The sequence below is a fragment of the Mus pahari genome, chromosome 20 (assembly GCF_900095145.1).
Source record: "Mus pahari chromosome 20, PAHARI_EIJ_v1.1, whole genome shotgun sequence".
NCBI classification, from domain to species: Eukaryota; Metazoa; Chordata; class Mammalia; order Rodentia; family Muridae; genus Mus; species Mus pahari.
Genome location: NC_034609.1, coordinates 43,116,366 through 43,134,508, shown reverse-complemented (window position 1 = coordinate 43,134,508; position 18,143 = coordinate 43,116,366). Strand labels below are relative to the sequence as shown.

The 18,143-nt window shown below is 49.8% G+C and overlaps 1 protein-coding gene across 2 annotated transcripts in view; it reads right to left on the bottom strand.

Moving 5' to 3' along the window:
* Usp10 (ubiquitin specific peptidase 10) overlaps positions 1-18,143 on the bottom strand; it is a 50,948-nt gene that overhangs the window by 7,768 nt on the left and 25,037 nt on the right. Inside the window, exons 3-8 of one of the 2 annotated variants that reach the window (XM_021220091.1) lie at positions 14,024-14,081; positions 8,555-9,583; positions 3,680-3,771; positions 3,117-3,226; positions 2,425-2,480; positions 2,126-2,229 (exon numbers count right to left, since the gene is read on the bottom strand). In XM_021220091.1, coding sequence (XP_021075750.1) covers positions 2,126-2,229; positions 2,425-2,480; positions 3,117-3,226; positions 3,680-3,771; positions 8,555-9,583; positions 14,024-14,081 — 1,449 coding nt within the window. The remainder of the gene's footprint in view (positions 1-2,125; positions 2,230-2,424; positions 2,481-3,116; positions 3,227-3,679; positions 3,772-8,554; positions 9,584-14,023; positions 14,082-18,143) is intronic. The other variant, XM_021220092.1, reaches the window with a different exon arrangement.

Here is an 18,143-nt window from a genome sequence, read left to right as displayed (position 1 = left end):
AAAAAAAAAAAAAAAAATTGGCTTGGCAATGTGGTGCATACACTTGTTCCCAGCATTTGGGAGGTAGAGGCAGGGGGATCTCTTTAAGTTCTAGATCAGCCTGGTCTACGGTTAGCTCCAGACCAGTCAGGGCTACAAAGTGAAAGTCTCTAAATAAATCAGCAAACAAATGACTATTTTAAAAGTGCTTTAAAACATAGCCCATGAACCAGACACTGAGGGCCACTTCCCAACACAAGCTGACTCACCACACACACTCAGCTCTGTCTGCGAGCGCTCACGGCACCTACACTCTCCACCCGCAAAACCATCTTGAGACAGCAGTCACCAGCTACACAGGGCTTGCAGGGCACCCATCTGCTTGGGGCCTCTGGGTGGAGTACACAGGTTTATTATATGCTCTCCAAAGTGTGCCCAGTTCAAAGCCAACCTAGGCAACTTACAGAGACTGAGGCTAGGAGTTAGAGCTCAGGGCTACTTTACTTGCTTGCTTACGCTTGCTTTGCATGGACACAATCCCCAGCACAAGCCAAGTAACGACAAACCAAACAAAAGCCCTGCATACATACACCCACAAGGACACAGCATGATGCAGCAGAAGGAACCACAATCCCAGGACAGGCCTGCTTGCCAGGCTGGTCCTTGGCTAGTATCTGAGAACTTCAGAAAGACAGTCACCTATCCAGGAAGGGATAAGGCACTGTGTCTGTAAGCAGGGCAGTGCTGAGTTTTAGTCCTATTTCCTCCTAGGCATCTGGAATGCTGAGCTACAGTGCAGTTCCTGAGGAGCTCCAAGTCCCTCTACCAACCACATGGGCCACCACACAGGACACTGTGGGGCATGTCTGAGGTTTTGATCTGTCTGCTGCAGTACTATGCCGGCTGCACACCAGCTGCCCCAGCTCCTGCTAGGAAATGACCAAGCTGGTCTTAAAGACACCAGCTCCACTCGTGCTGTAAAAAACGTCCACAGTTCTAGAAGGTGCCTGGGTGCCTCCCACCTCCGCTCCACTGCATCCGCACACTGTTGTTACACTTCTTGTTGCTGGTTCTGCTTCAATTCCCTACCCTTGGGAGGCATCCCTAGCACCCCGAACCCCAAGTAGTGGGAAGTGAAACTCCAAGACAAGGAAAGCTGTATGACAGAAAAAAAGCTAGTGGGGTGCTGGTGGCTCAAGTGGGGTGCTGGTGGCTCAAGTGGGGTGCTGGTGGCTCAGGCTTCTAAATCCTAACACTAGGGAGGTAGAGGCACGCAGATGTCTGAGCTTGAGGCTAGCCTGGTCAACAGAGTGCACAAGATAAAGGTACACAGAGAAGCCCTTTCTCGGAAAGAAGGAAGGAAGGAGGGAGGGAGGGAGGGAGGGAGGAGAAAGAAAAAGCTAAAGTTGTGCACTGGTGTCTCCTGCGTACCTGGACATGCACTCTATTTAAAGCAATACAGCTTCCAGACAATTCATTTAAATGGCATTTTCTTACTATTGTTCCCATCTGAGTAACCTTCCTGTCTGTACCCGCACTGTACTGCTCATGCCAATGCATTAGACTTGGCACTGGGAACACCAGCTGGATGCTCTAGACCACTGTGAGGCCTCCTGGTTCGCCTGCCTGCCCGCCTGCCCGCCTGCCCTTAGTAACCTGCTATGCAGTATTTTAGGAAAAACCGAGCTGCAATGGCCGAGTTGATGAAGGACTCGCTGCTGTAGCCTGAGCGTGGCTAAGATGGACGCGGAGCACGCTAGGACCAGGAGGAACCCCCCACCCCCACCCAGCATAGTACAGCAACAAGGGTGAGACTCAGAAGCCAGGCTCTGCCCATCAGCGGAGGATTCACAGGCTGGCAGAGCCAGTGAGACTCAGTCCTCGGTTCTCGATGCTGTTAAATGTGGGTAACTGGCACATGCTAAGTCATCAAGTGTCTCTACCATAAACCTCACCCCGCCAAGTCACAGCACACGGCACCTGCCAACAGCCACTTCAGGGTCATCTGCAACTTGCTCTGTAGCCCAGGTTAGGCTTGAATTCCCAGAGATCCTCTCCTCAGCCCCCTATGCTCTAGGACTGCAGGCATGCCCCCTCCCCAAGCTCTTGGGAGCAGTTTCCATAGCAACCGCAGAGCACTGCAGACCTTCTCAGACAGGCTCGACTTGATGACTGTCAGGAGTCTGTATATGTAGGTGGGTTCAAAGGCAGCTCCTGGGCGGATATCTCTCACGATTTTATCCCCGAGAGCTGCAAGAAGAACAGAAGGTTCTGGTAACTAAAGAGACAGCATAGAGAAGCCAAAGCCACCCAAACTCCCATCACACAGGGAAAACACCTTGGTTTTAATAGACACTGTGTCAGTAAAACCACATTTACCACACGCAGGTCCCCTCACTCCATGTTCCCAATGACAAGGCATCCCGGCTGCGAGCTCTGACTCACCTTGGCGGGGTTTGGGAGGTACTGGCATATTAGTAAACTCATTCATGAGCCGAACACTAGATGGAGAAAGAGAGAGCGAAGCAGAGCACACGTTAGGAGCAGGCCTGGGCACGGCGGCACATAACCAGCAGCTGGAACAGCACCCAGAGGCTCTTACGTTAAAATTTACACGTTATGGGAGCATCTCCAGATGGCATTTTACGCTGGTAAACAGTACGGGGTTTCCTACTGAATCTGAAGGGCAGCAAACTCTCCAGTTGTATCCCACATCAGCTTCCATGGAAAATCCCAACAGTGTCTCCCTTTACAGGGGACTCCAGAGGCTGGGGGTGGGGGGTGGGGGTGGCTTGGGAGTTCAGAGACTTGTTGCTCTTACAAGGGACCAGGGATCAGTTCTCAACACCCACTGCCAGCTCACAACTAGCTGTAACTCCAGGTTCAGGGGATCTGAAGTCTTCTGGCCGCCATCGGCGCTGCACACACGTGGTGTGTACCCTTACATATATGCAGACAAAACACTCATTCACTCAAACTTAAGAGCGGGGCAGGGGAGACAGTGGAGCACTCTGTAGCGAATAAAGAACTGAGAGCTGACGTCATCCCCAGGAGCATCTGCTTGGCCAAACGGCCCGAGTTCCCGTCACTGCAGGGAGAGCCCCCAACCACTGGCACGTGTGCGAGCATTTACTTACAAGCTATCTATCATGGGCGTTGATGTGCAAGGCCGCTGCACTTTTGAGTACAGAGGAATGAACTTCATCAGGTGGTACATCGGAGGGCAAGCCACCAATGCCTGCAGGGTCTAAATGTCGCGGTAAGGAAGTGTAAAGGAAATGAAACGGGCACAGAGAACTTTTCTAAAGGCACATTAAAAACAAAACCGAGATAAGCCAAAGCCAAGGACACTCAGCTCCGTGGATATGTAAACACAAAGGGGAGTAAACCACATGTAAAGGCCAAGTAAGGACCCTCTGTCGGCCGCGGAACGCAGTTCTATGTGGCCATTCTGTGCTACTGTCTATGACCACGCCAACAAGAACAGAACATGCCTGATTCTACCCTTCACAAGTCAACAGATCAGTCCTCGGACAGAGGGTGGACAGGCTCCAGAGCACCACCGGCTAGGAGGCAGGCAGACCGAGTGATGGCCCAGTCTCAGTGTTCAGGCCAGCAGCCCTGGGGACACCGTGGCAAGTCACACATCCAGAGAGTGTGCGTGGTGGCCAGGCGCAGGGTCGGCAGCCAGGAAGGATACGGCATTAATGTAGCACCAGTTTCCTTTATTGATCAGCCCACGGGGTTGCAATGACACTGGCTTATGTATTAGGGTTACAGTCTCCAATAACTCTGCAAGAGTGAAGAAGCAAATGAAGACATTAACAACATTGCAGTCAGCAGCACCAGAATCCATGCACGGACGTTTCTGAAGTGCTGAGAGATTCCTTCAGGAGAACTTAGCACCCACCGGCTTTGCTACTAAATGGGGATGGGGGTGGGGACGGTTGTCTTGAACATCAACAGTTACAGTTATCCTCTCAGTTTACACTAGGACGCTCCATGGCCAGAAACACAGACGCAATCACTAGCAGCAGAGAGCAGAGGTAGAAGATGCTGGCTTCCCTACAAGGCTGGCAGCATGCCTCACCAGCAGCAAAGTCCCCTAGATACAGCTTCAAAGGGGCTATGGAGCAGGAGTGTGCCACCGGGCTCCCAGAAAACAACCCGGCAGACCACAGTGGGCGCTCACAGCACCAGGATCCATGTACGGGCATGGGAGACTCACGCGAACACAAAAGTGACAGCAGTGGCTCCCGCCAGTCACGGTTCCAGTCGGAAGTGAGATCAGCCATTCGTCTGTTCTGAACGCTAACTCCCCACTCCATTCAGACGCGCGTGGGGGGTGGGGTGGGGGTGGGGGTGTTCTCTCCTGACACCCTAGAAACCACTTTTTTTCTACCTTTAAGAAACCTGTAAACTGGATGGGTGGTGGTGGCACACGCCTTTAATCCCAGCACTTGGGGGGCAGAGGCAGGTGGATTTCTGAGTTTGAGGCCAGCCTGGTCTACAAAGTGAGTTCCAGGACAGCCAGGACTACAGAGAAACCCTGTCTTGAAAAACCAAAAAAAAAAAAAAAAAAGCTGTAAGCTGAGGAAGCACAGTGAATGACTGATATGGCTCACATAGATCACTTTATCTGAGAAAATAAACCATTACAGGCTCCAGAGAAGCACCAGACACAGCCACTGAGAGCAGTCCCCTAGTGAAAGGCATGGGATCTAGGACAGGAAGACGCATGCTGACAGCTCCCACCAATCCTGGAGCCGTCCAGTAACACTCAACTGTGTAGTCATAACTTTGCCAAAATAGGGACTCTGACACCATCTTACAGATGAGAAAACTAAAGTCACAGCACTGAGCCAGACACAACTGTGGATCTACCTGGCTGGCTCAGCCATTCCCGGCACTTGCTGCTGGGCCTGATGATCTTAGTTCACAGCCCCTTGTGGTAGAAACACAACCAACTTCCACAACCTGACCTCACAAGCACACTTGTACATACACAAACATGCTTGCAAACATAGAAGGAACAAATAAATCTAAGGAAGAAATGTTTTTAAATATTCTGTAAGGCAGGGCGCTCCCTTTCCCCCTCCCACTGCCTCTGTCACCTGCTCTTGGGCTAAGCGAGGATCCACAGTATAGCAATGATCACAGTAACCTCCAAACCTGTGTGTTCAAACAAAAATGCACCCCAAACCAACGCCACAGGCTCTACAGTAGCCATCAATGATGTGGCAAGCTTTTACAGAGTTAGAAGCTTGTTCTCCCTACCACGGCTGACCTCTGTAACAGCTCATGTGTCCTGCTTGCACCGAAGCCCAGCTAGCCCTGCTCCATGCCAGCTCACAGACGGGTAATGAAGGGCTCACTGTCCCGGTGGACAGTGCCACACGCTGCAGGGTCAGTTAAATGTGTCTGGGGCATATGATTCACCTAATCGAGGTCTACAGACCGTACTGAGAGAGCAGCTAGATGACTGGAGGCACAGACATCAGAAAACAGGCAGTGGGGGAAAGGTGTCTGTCTATCCGGAGGAACAGAAAGGACAGCAGGAAACATGAACACTATGAATGGCGACTTACAGGTAGGCATCAGCGTGCCGCAGTCCCACGGTCACACACGCCCCTCGGCTTCCGAGTGCATACTATCGGTATCAATATGAAGAAGCAAGCCAGAGGTCTGGGTAAGAGGGTGGAAACCAGAGTACACTGCTCAGTGGGATGCCTGGCCCAGAAGTCAGAGCCACAAGGGGGGGGGGGGGATTCTGTTTTCCTAGTGGTGTGAGAGACAAAGCCTTCTTGGGTCAGTTGAAGGTTGGAAGGAATGGGGGTACCATGACATTCACACCTGCTTTGGCACAGGCACTAGGCCATATTTTTAAAAAGTGATGATGCTTGCCTGTAATGCCAGCACTTCGGAGGCTACAGTGGGTATCAGGAGTTCATGATCACTACACAGCAAGTTAGTTCCGGGGCTAGAGAGAGACCAACCGCAGGCTATGGTGAGAATCTCCCAAACCTGTGAGTACCTGACCTGGGTAGAATATGCAGTGAAGTGGCAGTAACAAAAGGTACTGCTTTGGGCTGGAGAGATGGCTCAATGGGTAAGAGCACCCAACTGCTCTCCTGAAGGTCCTGAGTTCAAATCCCAGCAACCACATGGTGGCTCACAACCATCCGTTACAAGATCTGACTCCCTCTTCTGGAGTGTCTGAAGACAGCTACAGTGTACTTACATATAAAAAATAAATAAATCTTTTTTAAAAAAGGCACTGCTTTAAAGACAATATAGGTGAAAGTAAGACCTGGCTTCCTAAAAGCTGACTCTGATACCATGAGATGCCTTTAGCAAGCATGCACACCCACTCACACATACGTGAAAACATGTAGGCACCTTAAGACCAGTGTTCTGGGTGTGCTGCATTGGTGTAAATAAGAACCCAGTACCACTTGTGACAGAGCTAATTCCTTTTCAGAAGGGAACTGGGTAAACTGGTTCCTCTAAGCCCTAGAACAAGCCTCTGTGGACCAGAGTAACCTCAACAGCCTGGGGGCTCCCACAGGTGACAGTGCCCCGTGGACCCGAGAGTGCAATTCAATCTGACGCCAACTCTAATCAACTCCATCCCAAGTGGGAAACCACATCTTCAGGGCTCATTTCTGCATGGTCCTTCTCTTCAAGAACCAGCAGGTTCCACTTTCCTTCTAAGATAGCAAGCCCGTCTCTCAGCACCACCCAGTGGTCCGTTCAATACCTGCAGGCAAGCAGAAGGGGACACAGACAACTTTGTGCAGCCTACAGGACACCCAACTGCTACAGGTAGAGCTCAAACCACTGCCTTCTGGGAATCCTAAGGGCGGGGCAACTCTTTACAGGCAGGTGGAGAAGAGATACCTAGATTTTTCTTTCCCTAATAATTATTCCACTGTCCTCCTGGGGCTGGAGAAATGGCTCAGCACCTTAGAGTCTCTATTCAAAGTTCTTTGAAAGCAAGACCAGAATGCTGGCACTTCAGGAGAAGCTCCATGCCCTGTGTCCCCAGACTGCCGCCCTTCAGGGGAGCCCTGGGCAGTAGGCCCTGAGCAGTAAGAATCAGGCAGGGAGTGGAGCAATGCATGTAGAATTCCAGCACCTGGGAGACTGGCAGTAAAACTCTACAATCTGTGAAAGGCATGTGATACAAAGAGAAACTGAAAAGAAAAATGGGCTGGATAGATGGCTCAGAGGTTAAGTGCACTTGTTGCTCTTTTAGATGTGGGTGGGGTCAATTCCTAGCACCCACATGGCGCACATGCAGAAACACACATAATAAAATTTTAATTAAAAAAAAAAAAAAAAAAGGAAAAAGGTACTGGGGGTTGGGGTGCAGAGACGAAGACCACTGTACTTTAACAACACCATCCACTATCCCAGAAGAGCCAGCTTGGATCTCCAGCACCCACACAAGGGTTTACCACAGACTACAACTCTAGTTGGAGGGGATTTGATGAGTTCTTCTGGCATCTTCTGGAATGGACACACAAGTGTTGCCTGGACATACATGAAGGCAAAGACCCATATACATAAAAGTCAAAAATAATGATCCCCACAGAGTACAGTGGCATACCTTGTGATCCCAGCACCTGATCAGGAGGTAAGAGCAGGGAAAAGGCCACTTTGAATACAGCCTGGGCTAAAATCAAGTACAAGAGCAGCCTAGGCTACATGATAAGACGTTATACCAAAGACCAACGTACATATGAAGCCTTAAACAATAAAAATTTCATCAATTTTCTCATTTGAAGAGACCTTAGAACACTAAGAATACTAGAAGAGTATTATCACATCCAGTATAACATGCTACCATCCTTGTTTTGGCTTCTTTTGAGACAGGGTCTTGCCACTGAAGCCAGGCTGGCTTTAAACTGCCACTCTTCCTTTCCTGCCTCTGCCTCCAAGCCAGCGCTGGAATTACAGGTCTGTTTCCAATGTAATTAAACTTGTCACCCCAACCATCAAGAGGATACGCCTTAATGTCTGCAGGGACGCTGAGCACTCCAGGGGACCTTAAGTCCTGCTTCTGCACCACACCACGCATCCGGCGCCTGACTGACTTCTACCCTTACTTTTTTGCTGTGATTCTGAATGAAATCCATCATCACTGAACCCAAAGTCACTAAGGGAAGATTTGGGGGGGGGGGGGGGGAGATGCATTATTTTTTAGAGTGTCTTCTTCTGTAGATACAGTAAGAGCGTGCACAGTGAGTGTGAGCTGGGAAGGCTCACCAGACTTGACGGACATCCTAGCTAGAGCACAGGGCATGTGTGCCATAACGTGACAACAGTATGGCGCCAAGAAATGGACATGGAGTTTGTCAGTAAGAACAAAGTCATAACAGCCACGGGTTTTCCCTGCTTACATAAGGCACAGCACCCTCTCCCCTCCATCTTCCTTCCTACATATACCGTTTGACAACTGGAAAACATTAACACATACAAGACTTCGCTACTCTTTCCACACCGGTCAGCTACCACCACTGGGTACCAACAGCCGGCTCCCAGGTCCACTCAGCCTGTCGTTTAACTGTACCTGCAATCTTTATGGCTACGGGATCCTCTGACACTGGAACAAGCCCTTCTTTGACTTCCATCTGTTTTTCAGAGGCCAGGGGGGATGGGACAGGGGGGGAACACTTAGTTTCCACATACGCCATGGGTGAGGAGGAAGAGGGCTTAGAATCATGAAAGAGGCTAGCCCAGGACTTTGCAGGCTGGCTAATGGGAATGGCGCCAGAGGCAGGGAGCGCACTTTCGGCAGGAGGTGACTGGCTCTCCGGCTTTGCAGGGTCCAAGTCTGCACCCCCGTCAGGGTGCAGCTCTACCCCATTGGCAGCAGTGTCCTCGCCCGGGGATTCAAGTATTTTTCCATTAGCAACTGCGACGTTCTCAGTAGCATCAGTGCCGACGCAGGGCTGCGTCCCAGCTGTCCTTAGCAGGCTGTCTGCAGGGAGGCAGGGCTGCTCAAAGTCGGCTTCATGGCAGCCTTCACACAGCCCTGCAGTCCTGACACCACCTCCTAGTGTCCTGGGGAAAGGACTATCAGGGACAGGGTCACTGATGAAGTCCATGGGATTCTGAGGGCTGTCACAAGTCCTGGGCATGACTGAAGGAAGCATGTCCATGAACTCAGCATCCTCCACACCCTCACTGTTCGTGCCCACTGAGGTGGCATGGCCATTGACCAGGGCGGCTGGGGAGGCACTGTCCTCACTACCGTCTTTCAGGTAACTGTAGTACCCGGGGGGTCGCTTCTTCTTCTTTTTCCGCTCCCTCTGACCAAGGCTGCAGGCACCACTGTCGTTCTCCAAGGTCTCGGCCTCTGCATTAGAGTTGCTTTCCAGAGCCAAGGCCGAGGCCGGGTACTGGTCAATGGAGCTGTAGGTCTCATCTTTTTCAACAGCATCAGGGGTCTTTTTGGAAGTCGTACAACCAAGGATAAATTCGGGTGCCTGGGGGTTCAAGGTGCTTGAAATACTGTAGCTAGGGGTTCTTGGCGGGCCCTCACTAGGTTCAATGACTTCATCTACACCAAACTCGATCCTCTGGTGCTCTTGTCCTGCTGAGAAGAAATGATCAGTCAAACGCTTGTACATCTAGAGTAGAGGGGGCAAGGTGCATAGTACCCAAAGCACTGGTCCTCTTTGAGAGGTGACACTTTGTATTATTTCCTAACAGGGCTATGACAGACTTTAGCCTAATCTGTTGAAAATTACATCTATAAAACAAGACCTACTTGGTTATATAAAAAATAGAAGTCTATCCTCATCCTTGGATATCTGGGTAACTAAGAGTTTAAAAAACAGAGGGTAGAAATTAAATTAAATTTGCAATTAAAAATTACCGGGTTGTGGTTTCAGTCCTGGAGTGGCTGACGCAGAATTAGGAACTCAATGTCACCCTCCACTCCATGGTGGCTGCTGGCAGCCTCACTGTACAAACCCACACACAAGCATCTTGCGGCTTAGGTCAGCGGCAGGCAGCACGCTTGCCTGGAGTCACTCTCATCTTCAGAGGTATAGGAGCAGAGGCTGGCTCACCCCTGTAATCCTGACACACAAAGCTGAGGCATAAAAGGTCCCCGCCTGGACAGCATAGTGAGACCTTGTCCCTCCATGTCGTCCTCATGGTGCTTCATGCCTGAGCAGAGGGAACGTGGGCTCTGGTGGCACAACCTGAGACACTGTCACATCAGCTTCTCCTGGGAAGCTGCAGAACCAGGGCCCCCTAGGCAGGCTGTGTGCACAGGAGAGGTCTAGATGCTGCCCGCCTCAACAGCAGCTAGCTAGTGACTCAATTCAGACGGCTGGGGGGTGGGGGGTGGTAGAGCCACTTTTTAAGCCTACAAAACCAAAGTCAGAAGTAAACTTTGAGGGAATCTGAGGCAGGGTCTACTGTGTAGCCACCCCAGCCTGTTGGGGGCCTAGGATCACAGGCGTCAAACACTGCGCCTGCCCAGGGCTTTGAATTTGGAAATTCCCATTGCAAGCTCCAGTATGTGCTCTTCCCAGTTAGCGTTAGCCTGCACCTCCCACACGCGTCAAGGTGACATCTTCCCAAGTCGGTTACTAGAATCAACTGTATCCTTCAACAACATGGGAGGCGCCTGTTGTTTCGTGAAACAGCCATGCATCTAAAATTAATGCCTTAAACTGTGGTACATGGTAGCAACAGTTTTTAAGTCCCTCATTTCAAGGTCAGACTTATAACCCAAAAAATATGTTCTAAGGATGTTTAATCCTGGAGGGCTTGTGCGGGGAAATGAAGGTCCAGCATTAAGCCAACAACATGCTGTGGGGTGGAGGGGCAGGACGAAAGGCAATCCTGTCCCAACAGTGACACAGCAGTTACACAGCAGTTTTGCCTGTGTTTCCACCAGGTCACCGACTGGGCAATTTTTTTCCCCTCACTTTAGAATGGATTACCAATAAGCAATGGCTTCTATTACACCTAGAGTCTCGATTCTATGACACTCCATATCCAGCACATCCACGATGCCTGGAGCTGCCAGCCACAGACTATAATGTGCTTGTGCTGGGATGACTCTCCGCTGAGACACGAATGCTGCTGTGAAGTCATTCGGGTTTACTGTGCTGGGCTGTAAAGCTTACAGGACTGCTTGCTTATTCCAGTAGAAAGAAAGCGCCTTTCACATCCACGCTAAACTAAGTCTTATCAGAACAATGCTCTCTAGGTGGGACTTGATTATCACAGCACAGTACTTCAGGCTTCTCTCTCTCTCTCTCTCTCTCTCTCTCTCNATAATGGGAAGGATGAAGGACAGTGTAGGAGTGTGGCTCCCATCTGGGCAGGACACTGGGAAGATCCAATGTAGTTAAGTGTGAGAGATGCTCTTCGCCTCTCTCTCCTTCTTCTCTCTCTCTCTCTCTCTCTCTCTCTCTCTCTCTCTCTCTCTCTCTCGTATGTACACTCACAGCATAAAGCTCAGACTTAGACCCAACCTTCGGGTGAAAAGAGAGGCCTACAGATGTGACTCTGAATAGCCCAGCACCGCCTAAGGAAGACAACACCCTGGGCTTGTGAAAGTATCTCTGCTGGGAAAGGAGCTCGGGGAAAACCAGGCAGCCTAGGCTAGGGATGGCTCAGTGGTTAAGAGCGCTGGCTGCTCTTCCAGGTTCAATTCCCTGCAACTACATGGGAGCTCACAATTATATGGGGCTCCAGGTCAAGAGATTCCATGTGGGCTGGTGAGATGGCTCAGCGGGTAAGAGCACCCGACTGCTCTTCCAAAGGTCCAGAGTTCAAATCCCAGCAACCACACACATGGTGGCTCACAACCCCCCATAACAAGATCTGATGCACCCCTTCTGGAGTGTCTGAAGACAGCTACAGTGTACTTACTTACATAAATAAATAAATAAATAAATCTTAAAAAAGAGAGAGAGAGAGATTCCATGTCCTCGTTGGGCACCAGGCACACACACAGGATACAGATATACGCATAAACGGAGAAGACTGAACAGTTAATGTAAACACTGTTGTGCACACTTGTGCACAATTCCCAAGGAGGCTATCCAGACAGCAGTAGGGCTTCAACAGTTAACTGGATGGACAGCAAGTACGCACTGCTTCAAGGTTCACAGCTGCCCCAAAAATGGTGGCAGATAAGGCACGGCTGCGGTGCCCTGAGGTCGCCTGTTGTGACTGCCCACGCTGGGAGACAGACAAGAAGGAAGCTCTTCCTCATGTACACACATTCTAAATAGACACTAGGTCATGGCAGACAATCAGATATGGATGTGGTCCCTGCCACCCACGTCCAGGCAGTCTAAAAAGGAGGCAGACTCGGTATGGAAGGTCCTAGGGCAGTGGTTCTCAACCTTCCCAATGCTGCGATCCTTCAATACAGTTCCTCATGCTGTATTTATCCCCAAATATACAATTATTTTGGTGCTACTTCCTAACTGCAATTTTGTCACAGTTATAAATCATAATGTGAGCATCTGGTGTGCTCCTGTGAAGGAGCCACTCAACCCCTAAAGGGCTGTGACCCACAGGCTGACAACTACTGCTCTGCAGAGAGAAACAAAAAAACACTACAGAAAACAAAAAACAAGAGCCCTGAAGTGGTTGTACCGACTAACTGTGCAAGCCGGCAGTAGGACCCCAGACGTCTTACCACAGGGTAAAGAATAACCATTACCGGTGCAAGCCATCGGTAGACACTGCGTGCGAGGCACACACAGCAATGACCCGCGGGCCCACACTGGAGCTGGACAGCAGCAGATCAAAGAACAGCTTCTGCAGCTCTGTTCTCTTTGCTAACTATGCTAAGCTGTTACTAAGCCTGCCCTGGCCCTCAGGATCGCCCGTCAGAGCTAACTGCAGACTGCCAGCATTCCTACTCACTTTGGGAGATATTCCTGTAGATAAGGCTGTCTTAGTCTTTTCAAGTTCATGCATGAGCCTGATTTATAATTAACACAGGTCTGACATGCTAGCTAAACGTGGAATCTAATCCCTAGTTCTAGTCAAAAGAGGAAGAAAAAAAAAACTTTCTTTTTCTTGGAAGCAAGGAACCTAAAACAATCCTGACTAGAAATGATCACGTGGACGTGCCAGGATATGTTAAACGCACCTCAGTAACTAACACTGCTCCGCCTTGATAAACATGACCCTGAGCCAGCCGTCAAGCAGCCAGGGCTCATGCTGGAGGCCTAAATGCCCAGGCATGTGGAACAGACGGGACATGAACACCAACAGCTACAACAGCTCCCTGGACCTGGCAGAGTTGAGCACAGCCATGTGGGGATGACACCCCCACAACACCAGGGCCTGCAGGAGACTGAGCACCTCTCTCCTGACCACAACTCACATGCCAGGATTCTGGAGCATGGCACAACCTTGAAAGCACACCTGCCCGTGAGTGACTTGGTAGTTGTGGTGGTTTGAGTATGCGTGGCCTGTGGGCTGTGGCACTGTGGGTAGGTGTGGCCTTGTTAAACAAGATACAGAATTCTCAGCTCCCAGTGCCACGAATGCCTGGATGCTGCCATTCTTCTCTCCATGATAATGGACTGAACCTCTGAACCTGTAAACCAGCCCCAGTATGTTTGCCTTCATACTGGCTGCCTTGGTCATGGTGTCGGTTCACAGCAATGGAAACAGAAGTTAAGTGAGCTGCAGTTCTGAGCAGAAGCTTCAAGCTCTAAAGTTGACTCCGGCTGAACAGACATTGCAGCTCTGGGGAGGCTGAACTAAGATCACAAACCTGAGTCTGCTAAACTACAAAGGATAGGACTCAACACAGACAGATCGGGGAGACAGCTCAGCAAGAGACTTGCTGCACAAGCCCGATGACTTCTGTCCAATCCCCAGAACCCAAGTAAAAGCAAAAGTGGGCCTATTCCAGAGAGCTGACCTCTGACCTCCACACAAAAGCACACTCCAAAATAAATGAATAAATAAAAATTTGAGTTGAGAAAAGATGACCCAGTGTCTGCAGGTTTCCTGCCCACCCAGTCCATGCGACCCGGCTTACCATCTGGCAGGTCATCTTCAGCCTGTATGCTACACAGAGTCCCACTGTATGGAGGGAGCTGCGAGAGAAGTCAGAAACAAATCTTAACAGATTATCAAAGCCAACAGAAGCCACTGCATCAACTCAACACTTCCTTTATGCTCCGCAGAAGCAACTTGCCATGATATCACATTCCCAGAAAGACACAAAGATTCACTACAATCTCAACTAAACCATGCAGGAATGCTTTCAATCATTTACCACTGCTAAATACACTGCAAACGAGACAGGGATACTGAAAACACACTCCTGCTGACATATGAACAGGCTACCATAGAGTCCTTCCTTCCTTCTTTCCTTCCTTCCCAGGGTATCAGGTAGGCAGGATGAGCCCAACCCCCACACCCCATCTGTTAACAGTGGGAACTGAAGAGCCAGCACAACTGGGAGAAGTGAGCTAGAGTCCCCCAGAGGAAAGGGCTGGGCCCTTGGCTGTCTTTTTACAGTGTGCCATGCAAATGAGTTAATGGTTTAAAGTCACCTTCCTTGTAAGAAGGAAGGAAGAAAACATAGGTCTGGCTACTTTGTGAAAACCTGGCAAATTTTATGAACCTCTCAAATACTTCTTCCTGCTAATTCTATTATGTATTTAGGATTTGGGGGTGTCTGAGAAGTTAGTCAGCTGACAGAACAAACCCAAACACCACCGTGCTGCAGCATCTTTCTGGTCACTGAAGTCCAAGAGGCTCTAGCTGGTGGCAATCACCATCTGCTGTGCCCGTGGCCTCTGGCTAGCCAATGCAACCGTTATAACGAGGCAAGGTTACTTCCCCCAAAAATAAATTGCTAGGTTCTCTCCCCAGATGGTGATGACAAACAGCAAGAAAAAACCAACCATGGCTGGAAAGGAGCCCAATCACTCGGGACCTGGCAGCCCGGTACTTAGCACCTTGACACAGGCAAACTCTTCCACATGCCATCGCTGACAGCACACAGAAGCAGTGTGATACACCAACATCACCACAGCTTCTCACCAAATCCTGTCTCTAGGTCACGAAAGGGCAAGGCAGAGAATGTCTTACAGAGAATGTCTGCTCTGTGGATGGTACTAGGGGACAGATGGAAATGTGTATAATCTGGACACCTAAAAAGGTGTCAATCAATCCATTCACACAAGCATCACCCTAACACTGGGAAAGAAACCTTCTGAGTCTAGAAGGGACAATCTAGGGAGGACCGGCAATGGTGTCTAGGCCTGCTGGAAAGATAAACCATCCCAGGAATCCAAACAGGTTCCCTGCAAAGCTTCACATCAGTGTGGTTAGAAGTAGAAACTTTACTTGTAATGTGCAGAGATGGGAGTCTCTGGGAAGTAGAAAGAGCAGACATGTCAGGAGGGCAGAGCCTCCATTCTTGAACAAGACGACTGAGACAGAGGATAATCTGGGACTATTCGATCAGAGTTGTGATCAACACAAGCTACCAACACTCCCACCATCAGACTTTGTAAGGCAGACCAGACAGCTAACAGCTCTTCTCAAAACCACCAGCCGACCTCCAGCAAGACTTGTTAATGGCACCAACAATGTGCACAGTGAGGCGCTGTGCCAGGGCTCCCAACACTCCTGCTCCTCAGGAGCGAGCTTCTGAGACAGCAGATTAGGACGTCAGGCTAACTGTGTCTATCACGGGAGCAATATGAATTTCACTTTAGCTTCTTTTTAAATCTTCGTGCATCATTTACTTGGGGTGCGAGGCTCAGTTCCCTCATGGCACCATACAGATCCTGGAGACTCAAGTCATGAGGCTTGGCAGGAAGGCCCTTTACCGGCTGGGCCACCTCTGCAGTCCTACTGTCACTGTCAGGGAGTATATTTAGGGCATTTTACTTTAGGGTCTGGTGAGATGGCTCAGCAGATAAAAAGGTTACTGAACAAGTCTAGCAACCTGACTTTAATCCCTGCAACTGACTCCACAAAGCAGTTCTGTTTGGTCTTCCATCCCACCTGGTCCCATACACACAGGATCCCACCTGCAGCTGCTTCCTGAGTGCTGGGATAAAGTGTGTACCTAGACGACCACCACCTCCAGCACACACTTTACCTACTTTAGGCTGGCCAGACTGCTACCATCCCTGGGACCCATACAGTAGGAGAAAAATCAGCCAGCTGTCCTCTATGCCCACACATACTCAGACATGTACACACACACACAAAAATGAATGTAAAAATACTTAACAGAGCAAGGCAATGGTGGTGCGCACCTTTAATCCCAGCACTTGGAAGGCAGAAGCAGGTGGATTTCTGAGTTCGAGGCCAGCCTGGCCTACAAAGTGAGTTCCAGGACAGCCAGGGCTATACAGAGAAACTCTGTCTCGAAAAACCAAAACCAAAACCAAAAAGAAAAAGAAAAAAACTTAACAGGGCAGGTGGGGTTGGGAACAGGAGGTACCAGGCTGGGGAGAGAGAGAGGGAGAAAAAAAATGAGAGAAATGACTGGAATTGGCATTTGGGGATGAGGTGGAAACCCCATGGAATCTACAAGAGTAACCCTGGCAAAGACTCCTAGTAATGGGGACCGTGGATTGATTGTGAACAGGCCATCTTATGTAACCAGACAAGGTCAGGAGTGGAGTGATCGGAACACCAACCCAGCCGCAAAGCCTTTGACCTACAGTTTGTCCTGCCTATAGAGTCTAAGACCAGTGCCTAGCAGAACTGTCATTAAAAAGACCAAGAGACTTCACCCCGCAACTGATGGGAACAGAGCCCCACAGCCACAAGTACTGGGCGGAGCTTGGGAGTCCTTGAGGCGCAGGAGGAAAGACTAGAGGAGCCAAAGGGGTTGGGGATAAACTAGGAGACCAAGTCCCACAGAGGTCAGGAGCCTCTAGGGGTCTGACTCTGTATATACGCTATGACTGAGTAGCTTGGTCTTCTTGTAGGAATCCTGACAATGGGGAATGAGGGCTGACCCTGACTCTTGCCTTTTCTTCTTACTGGGTTGCTTTGATGTGATGCTATGGTGTCTGATCTTATTGTAGCTTTGTTATGCCATGTAAGCCTGGTGTTCTTTTGGGGGGCAGGCTGGGAGGAACAGGAGATAGCTCAAAACGGACACTGCAATTGGGATGTGTATATGAGATAAGAATGTAAAACTGTGACAGGTATGTGATGCACACCTGCAGTCTCAGTACTCGGAAGTGGAGGCCAGCTTGCACTGCAGAGCACAACCATGGGATGGCTGCAGCCAGGATGTGCTCCACCATGGCAAAAACGGGATGACTTCTGCTCCCAGGTGAAAATACCCATCAATATTCTAAATTTCCTTTTTTTTTTTTTTCCCCGAGACAGGGTTTCTCTGTATAGCCCTGGCTGTCCTGGAACTCACTTTGTAGACCAGGCTGGCCTTGAACTCAGAAATCCACCTGCCTCTGACTTTGCCTCTGCCGCCCAAGTGCTGGGATTTAAGGCGTGTGCCACCACCGTCCAGTTCCTTCTACCTCATCATTATCCCCTCATAGTGTCTTCTACCAATATAGTTTCTATCATTCATTCATTCATTCATTCATTCATTCATTCATTCATTCATTCATTCGGCAGGTTTTCTCCTGGTAGCCCCAGCTGGCCTTGAACTCCAAGATCTGCCTGGCTCTACACCTGTATACCAGAATAGGGCATCAAATCTCTTTATATATGTGTGTAGTATCCTTCACCCAATAAACTGCAGCCTCACTAAGAACTTCCCTCGTGCCAACATATAGCAAAAGCACAATGAGCAGAACTATCCAAATGGATCAATTTCTCCGGTTATACAGCTGCTCATAATACAAAAGTACTGGACCGAGTATCTATACCTGGAATCCCAGCAGTCAAGAGGCAGAGGCAGGAATTCACCATGAATTTAATTTGAGATACATAGTTAAGTTTCAGGGGCAACCTGCACAGGGTAATGTTTCCTCCAGTTGCCTCCTCTACTCAGTTAAAAGGCCTCATCTTACATGGTCAGTTCACCATAGCCTGTAACTCCTGTCACTCCAGCTCCAGGAGATGTGACAGCTATGGCTTCTGGAGACACTGCACACAGTACACAAACCCCATGCAGACACAGGCAGACACACACACACACACACACACACACA